The following is a 7,128-nucleotide window of genomic DNA, read 5'->3' as shown; positions in this document are numbered from 1 at the left end:
AACGGTAAACACTGGGATCACGAAATGTGTCCCAGTTCATTATGCCTAGCTAATCCAGATGAATGTTCCTATTTTCACAAAAAAAAATAAATTTTGTTTTTATAAAATCAGAATCTAAATTGCGGGCAAAGCCGATTAATAAAGTTAGTGTAATATAAATTTTGTTGTAATATCGACATCCATATTGTCCACCTTCTCCATCCTCACCGTAGAGCGGTCGACCGCATAATAATTTTATGCGCACCAAGTTTGCGCATGGCCCAAAGTCGGATTACGATTAGGAAGGGGCACCTTCCCCATTGTACATTTGTGGTATGTACTTGGAACGATATTTTTGAACCGATTGTGCATATATACGTTCGAGTAGGTAGTAGTTCAGGCACTTCATAAAATGTTCATATGATTCTCGTCGCTAGTCAAAAACGTACTGCGCATGCGAAAAAAAGCAATTCACGATCGTATAACTGGAGTACAACATTCTTCAATTTCGTACAACATCAATACGCCTTCTATTGTGTCTGGCACAAGAACAAGTGAAATAGAAAATAGATGAAAAATATTACCACTAAAAGTGTTTACTCGTTCCAAAACTAATAAAAAAGATTTCGTGGAACTTATATTTTGAACATCCCAGGAAGAAAATAATTCCACTGCAGAAACGACAAACTGTTCGGATTCTGTAATTGTAAAAATGATTTGTTCCTCGCATTGCTCCTATAATTGTTAGCAATTCCGTACCCAATCGAAGCTTCACATCGACTAAGCGAAGAATCAAGATCGATCAATAGTAAAGGATTTACGTGTAATTAAGTGCACGAGTTTCCCGGTTCAGTTTTGACAACTGTTAGAAGCTGAGCATCAATGAAAATAGTAGGAGAGAAAAAAGAGAAAGCAATATGCTCGCATACCAGAGAAACTTATAAGGCATTATAATCTTATAATGACAGGGGCGCCGATGGATTACCATCAATTTACCCATTCGTCCCGGATGTTGAACGGTCTCGAGTGCACCTGCGTTAGAAGTTGTACGGTGGTGCCGCCAATGCAACATAACGGAAAATATGCGAAACCATCGAAAGGGCATCGCGTTCGTCTGTTCCCGTCGTCGTTCGTGCACAGCGGTCAGAGACACGGAAGCTTCTGGCCGGTGGAAGGGGCAAGCCAAGAGAAAGATAGAGTAAGAAGGAGAGTACGAGGCCTGGGAGGGGATTACGTTCGGTTCTCATCGGTATACGCGTTAAGGCGAAGAGGAAGAGAGAGTAAGCGAGAAGCACTGCTAAGCGCACACGGTATGAACGTTCAGTGGCATGTTTCAAACACTCAACATGCTTGTAGTTGGCGCGAGGTTGTAGCATCGTCTAAACGGAGTAGTTTGCCCGTATTCTTGGCACTTGAACCAGCGGGCTTTATAGAATGTGCGATTCCTGCGAAGTCACGTCCAATTCGATCCACGAATAAGCAAAAGTGTCTTGCGGTAATTGTAACAGTGTCCTATTGTGTAAGTAAAAGCGGAGTGAAATAGCGCGCGGTGGACTTAAAGGCGAGCTCTGACATTTCTCGAAAGAAACGTCGCGTCAATTTGCGATGCCTGTTGCACAGAGCGAACGGGAAGTTTAGCTGCAAGAGGGAAAAGGGAGCGCGGTGAAATGTACCCGACAATACCGGCATTAGCGTGCGCTTCTTAAAGCGGGTCGCAGACGTAGATACTATCCCGTCTCCGATCTGAGAAACTCTCGTCGCTGTTCATGCTCTTGCCGAAAAAAAGAAAGAAAAAAGAAGGACGACGTGACTGTGACAGGCTGGAACTATTTTTCAACAGTTTAATTGATATCCGGACGAAACTGGCGCCCCGACCACGTCCATAAGTGCCCGACACGACGAGTGCGAACATTTTCTAAAAAGGAACCAGTTTTCTTTCGATAGTGTAAAGCAAGTAATAAGTGTCGAGGGTACGATTGAGATCGGCGAGTGGTGTACAGGTAATACACCGGGCGTGATGTAGAATCAAGGTCTTGAGAAATACTGGATAAGAGTGTAAAATCGAGTGAAGCACGAGTGAGACGGCAGAAGAGGTGAAAGTGTATTTCCTATAGAATTCGGTTGTTTCTGTGGTGTAAGGGGAATAATTTAGGGGCTGTGTGTCATTTCTATATTCTCCCGGAATAAAATCGCAAAGTGACCAAGTGCGAGATTGAGAAAAAAGTGTTACGATACTGCAACAGGCTTCAATACGCGCACTCGTGCAAATGTAGAGCCACGGTACCCGTCTCAAGGCAAGATACCAACAGTGGACTTTTCTTCAGCAGCCAGCTATGTTAACGGTGGAATTCCGCTCGAGAGGAATCTGAAGGCGGGGACTCTGACGTCACTCCGCTCATGATAATGAGGTATTCATGATGGCGGAGTAGCGAGCGAGCGAGTGAGCGTGGACAGAGAGAGAGAGAGAGCGAGAGAGAGAGAGAGAGAGAGAGAGCGAGAGAGAGCGCATGTGTGCGTACATCCGTACAAGTATGCTCGATAGTGTCCTGTGTGCGCGCGCACGCGTATGTGCGCATGTATATAATCAGTGATTTGCAATACATCCTTTCTATTTCCATTCCACTGTATGTCAGTGTGTATAGCTTTTGCGTGCCTTCTTTTTTTTTTTTTACCATTCGACTGACCCTCTTTATCTCTGTTATACATATATCGACTATCTCTCTTTCTCGTATGTCAATTCAGCGTGCATGTAGCGCGGTTAGTGTGCGCTCGCAGACACAGAGACGCATGCCTGTCGACGACTAGTCGGTGATAGAGAATTTTGGATGGATTTAGAGCGCAGTGAAATATGCCAAGGAGACGGAATGGGGAGATACCGCTTCCGGAAGGGTGGGACGTCGCGCAAGACTTCGACGGAAAAGTGTATTTCATTGATCACAACACGAGGAAAACAACGTGGATCGATCCGAGGGACAGGTAGGCCATTTTATACGTATATACATATTTGTTGTGCATTCGAGCACGTGCTAAATGGGATATTATTCAAAGCCGCGTGTGCTCCTTACGCGCGGCGTTCGTTAATTTCGGAATAATAATAAATGGAGGCAACGTAACGCGGCGCTGTATCGCGATGAAACGTACGTGTGCCTCTCCGCCGATATGGGTAAGCGGGAACGCGAAATATTTCTGACGTTACGTTGCCCCCGTGTGAGCGCCCCTTAAGCTCCTCGAGCGTGTGTATCTATTATGTGTATGCGTATATTCATACACCGAGGACTCGCCGCGCCCGCATTCCAGTCGCCAGGGCCGCCGCACGCTCTCGGTGAAAAACTCGAGAAATCTCACGATCAGGTCTAACGCGAAAACAAGACTATTATTTCTTTCTCGACTGAGAAATTATATTTTCGTTATATTCCATCTGATTCGATAATAAAAACATTGAATTTGCCAATCACTTCTATTTTCATTTATTATGTCTAGCGAACTTATATTATTCCTACCTCTTTACACATTCGTGGAGAAGCATAATATTAAAGAATATTGGAGTTGTTCGAAAACACGTTTTATCTACGTGTGGCAGCAAAAAAAAAATACTACGATTTTTATGCATGTGTTCCGTAACAGTGCGCAGAACCCATATAAGCTGTAGATTGAATTTCACAATGTGTGAACACTTGCAGGAATTCAGATGCTACTTCCTTTCTATGATTAAAGATCAGTGGTTACATTAATCATTTTAATCGAGTTCAGTTGCGATTGCGGCAGCCTCGTGTAAAAATCCAAATAATTCGCAGATTAAAAATAAATCCAAGCTAATGCTTTGCTGTAGATGCTTAGAAAAGTTCTGTCTATCTACACCGTTTTACGTATATCCACGTTGCCTAGATTAATGTGTATGCGTAACTGTAGATCGCAGTGTAAGTAAACCATCTTACGGGGCTAACCGGTGTGTAACGACATGCAACTGAGTGGAGCCTAAAAATAGACCCTGCTACAAGGGTATTACTCTTTCGATTTTGATTTCGTGTTAATATGTCCCGTCTTCGATACTCTTTCGTTCTTTCATTTCAATTTTCCTTCCGTTGCCGTGAAATTCGAAGTGACCAATGGAAGTTGCAATGCGATACTGGCAGATAATCGTCAGACATAGCTCAGAAACATCGTTGTTGAAAATTTTGAACAGTTGTGCCGTTCGACCATCATACGAGTGAAGGGGAGCAATAATTACTTTATTGAGAGTGATATACCTACTTGAATTTCAGCTTTCAGTCGCACGATTAATACTTGTTTTTTACTCGAGTTATCGTCCCGCAATTCGAGCGCATAGATTACTTAACTACTTAGCGTTTGCCCCTGTTTTTGTTTGCACATTTGGCACGCGAACAACAGTGGCATACGTGTTCCGCGTATCGACTTTCGTTCCCCGAAATCTCGAAATTCTTATTCTTCGAAGTTTGTAGCTCGCCTCTCTTCCTTTTCCTGCTTGGAGATTTAAATTGGACATTCCGACGCGCGCACCCCTCGAGCCACTTTTCCCATTGCAGCTGCACATATTGCAGCGTGGCGCATCTGTTTATTAGCTGTATTTAAACTTTTTTTTTGCTTAAGGTACGAGACATGAAAAATGCTGTCGCATTAAAAATAATAACAATAATAACGAAGATGTTAGTTTTCATAAAAATGTTGTTATTGTTGTATCTCAGCATTTGGAACGTTAATACCACGTCGAAAAAATCAAGTCGATAATACTTTACGATGGAATTATAGTCCAAAGTAAGTACTGGTACTCGAAGTACTTACTGTCGGGTAATAAAAAATTAAGAAAAATTTCTACTTTTTCCTTCGCCTAATTTCTTTCTTTTCTTCTTCTGCTGGACTTACACGATGTTGGAATCTGGGCGAAAAACTTGCACCCCTACTCTATTTCAGAGTTCAGTGCATACAGCTTGTGTGAGAAACGCTTATAGGCGTTCAGCGAGTATGGTTAATAAATAGGACATTGACAATTCCGCATAGCGTATAGGCTAAGCTTTCTTCACTCTCAGAACTGAAGGGATTAATAATAAAATTATTTCATTAATGAAATTAGTTGATAGAAAAATTAGCTTATAGTTATATGTGCAATAGAGTAAAGTATGTTATAGATATAGATTAGGGTTTATACAAAAACCGAGTTTTGAAAAAAAACGGTTTTCTAATTCCACTATTCCCAAAAAACCGGTTTTCGAATTTTCACAAAAAATGTAATTAAAATAGAAAATAAATATTTGTACTTATTTTAAAAATTTTCAGTTTTTTAATATTTGTGAAATTACAAAAATATAACAAAATAAAATTAACTTTATCTATACAAAACCTAATAAATAAAAAAATTAAAATAACTAAAATCCGTGCAAAATATACATTATAAATCTTTATTTCATTTAGTATTTTTCTTTCGAAAATGTGAACTCATGAAGATTAGTTTTACAGTAAACTGTTACCTACTGCAATATGTTTGTGTCCGAGGCGGTTTCAAGAAAAATGCTAACGTTTTTAATTAAATAATTAGTTCATTTTTACATATTAATTCTAGTATCTAAAACCGGCTTTTTTAAATTTAAAAACCGGTTTTCGAATTTTACAAATTTATAAAAAAAAACGATTTTTGAACCCGGTTTTTAAAAACCAACAAACACTAATATAGATGCTGTGATTGTTCCCCATTTTGACTTTTAAATTCATATCTTAACTTACATTAGATATTAAACTTATCTTCACACTAGCTAATATTGTTTGAGAATAGGCAATAACAGTTGTTAAATTACAATACAAATATATATACAAGTGTTTGTTTAAGTATACATATGGATTACCTTATTTTAATTTAATTCAGAATATTAAACATAATTTTGCATTACTTATTTCAAGAAATACAGAAGTAAATACAGAGAATAATTATTAAATTATACAAGCGTAGATATCAGAAAAATTCCAGTTCTTTTTGGTTTCGATATTTCAATTTGAACTTCTACTTGATTGTCGCTTTCAAACATAATTTTACATTATTCGTCTTTAGACATAAAAAAATTATTTTCCAAATTATAATACAAATAGAATATCATTTTTAATTCCCTACGGAATTGAAATGTTCTTGGTTGTAATTTTATCGACTTTGATCTTGCCACTACTATATCAATAAGCTCCCTGGCAATAATGCAGTAATTGTTTCCAATTATTTTGATGGCTTGAATGAGACATATAGTGCTCTCGATAAGTGTTACTGTGGTGTTATGAAGAAATATATCCTTGATTCGATCATTTTCTGTATAAATAGTGGCTACTGTTATTAGTTCTTGTAGTTTGTGCGTGCATTGAAGATATTCGCTGTTAGCTAATAACTGTGAAAAACATTGAATGTGTGTTTTAATTTATAATAATCGGAGGCAAGGATATTTAGAATTTTAATTGGCAAAACAGTTGTTTAGGAATTCAGTGTTAATTTATCAAACTTGTTTATGAATACTTCAATAACATACAGCTGTCTGTAGAGTGAAGGTCTTTTTTTAATAATCTCAAGTGAACTAAATTTAGGATTTAATCAATAGTTTTATTGTCTCTGGTTGCATCACTATTCCTGTTTACATATTTCTTACATTATTTGAATTTCGGGTTGTCTGTAATATACTCTTTTAATTTTAAATTCAAGTACAAAATAAAGTTTTATTTTAAGGGCCTTAGGTTTTGGAAAATCGAGTTAGAAAATTCTTCAGATATGCTCGCACCTGACTAAAAATTAGCAGAATGCAATAATAAATATTGTACAATCGCGGATGAAACAAATCCATCTGCAAAAATAAGTCGAAATTACAAAATAACTTTTCTTTAACCATGCTTTGCTTTAAAAAAAAAAGATTTTAAAATCAATCGAGTAAGTACATGCACACTTGGCTGAAAACTGATTTCAGTTCCAAAACTAATTCTCTCGAAAACGAGGCATTGTTTGATGGAAAATTTCTTTGCAATTTCTACCCATTCCTCCGCAAGCACTGATTCATCCACACTTGTTCCATATTCACTACTGCACTCTGCCAATTCTTAGCCAAGTGCGCACACATCAGACATGTTTTTAAACCCCATTGTCTCGTAAACGAATGCTCCTAGAACAAA

General features: G+C 38.2%; 1 protein-coding gene across 2 annotated transcripts in view; it reads left to right on the top strand.

Annotated features, from left to right (window-relative positions):
- Window positions 1–918: 918 nt before the first annotated feature.
- Window positions 919–7,128, top strand: part of Kibra (WW and C2 domain containing protein kibra) — a 125,119-nt gene continuing 118,909 nt past the window's right edge. The window contains exons 1-3 of one of the 2 annotated variants that reach the window (XM_076828175.1): window positions 920–1,259; window positions 1,336–2,387; window positions 2,815–2,955. In XM_076828175.1, the coding sequence (XP_076684290.1) occupies window positions 2,828–2,955 (128 nt within the window). In that variant the 5' untranslated portion in view covers window positions 920–1,259; window positions 1,336–2,387; window positions 2,815–2,827. Of the gene's footprint in view, window positions 2,388–2,721; window positions 2,956–7,128 lie in introns of both variants that reach the window. The other variant, XM_076828176.1, reaches the window with a different exon arrangement.

This window comes from Andrena cerasifolii, chromosome 15, assembly GCF_050908995.1.
Source record: "Andrena cerasifolii isolate SP2316 chromosome 15, iyAndCera1_principal, whole genome shotgun sequence".
Classification (NCBI taxonomy): Eukaryota; Metazoa; Arthropoda; class Insecta; order Hymenoptera; family Andrenidae; genus Andrena; species Andrena cerasifolii.
The sequence above is the reverse complement of the archived record's forward strand: the minus strand, read 5'-3'. Positions and strand labels throughout refer to the sequence as shown.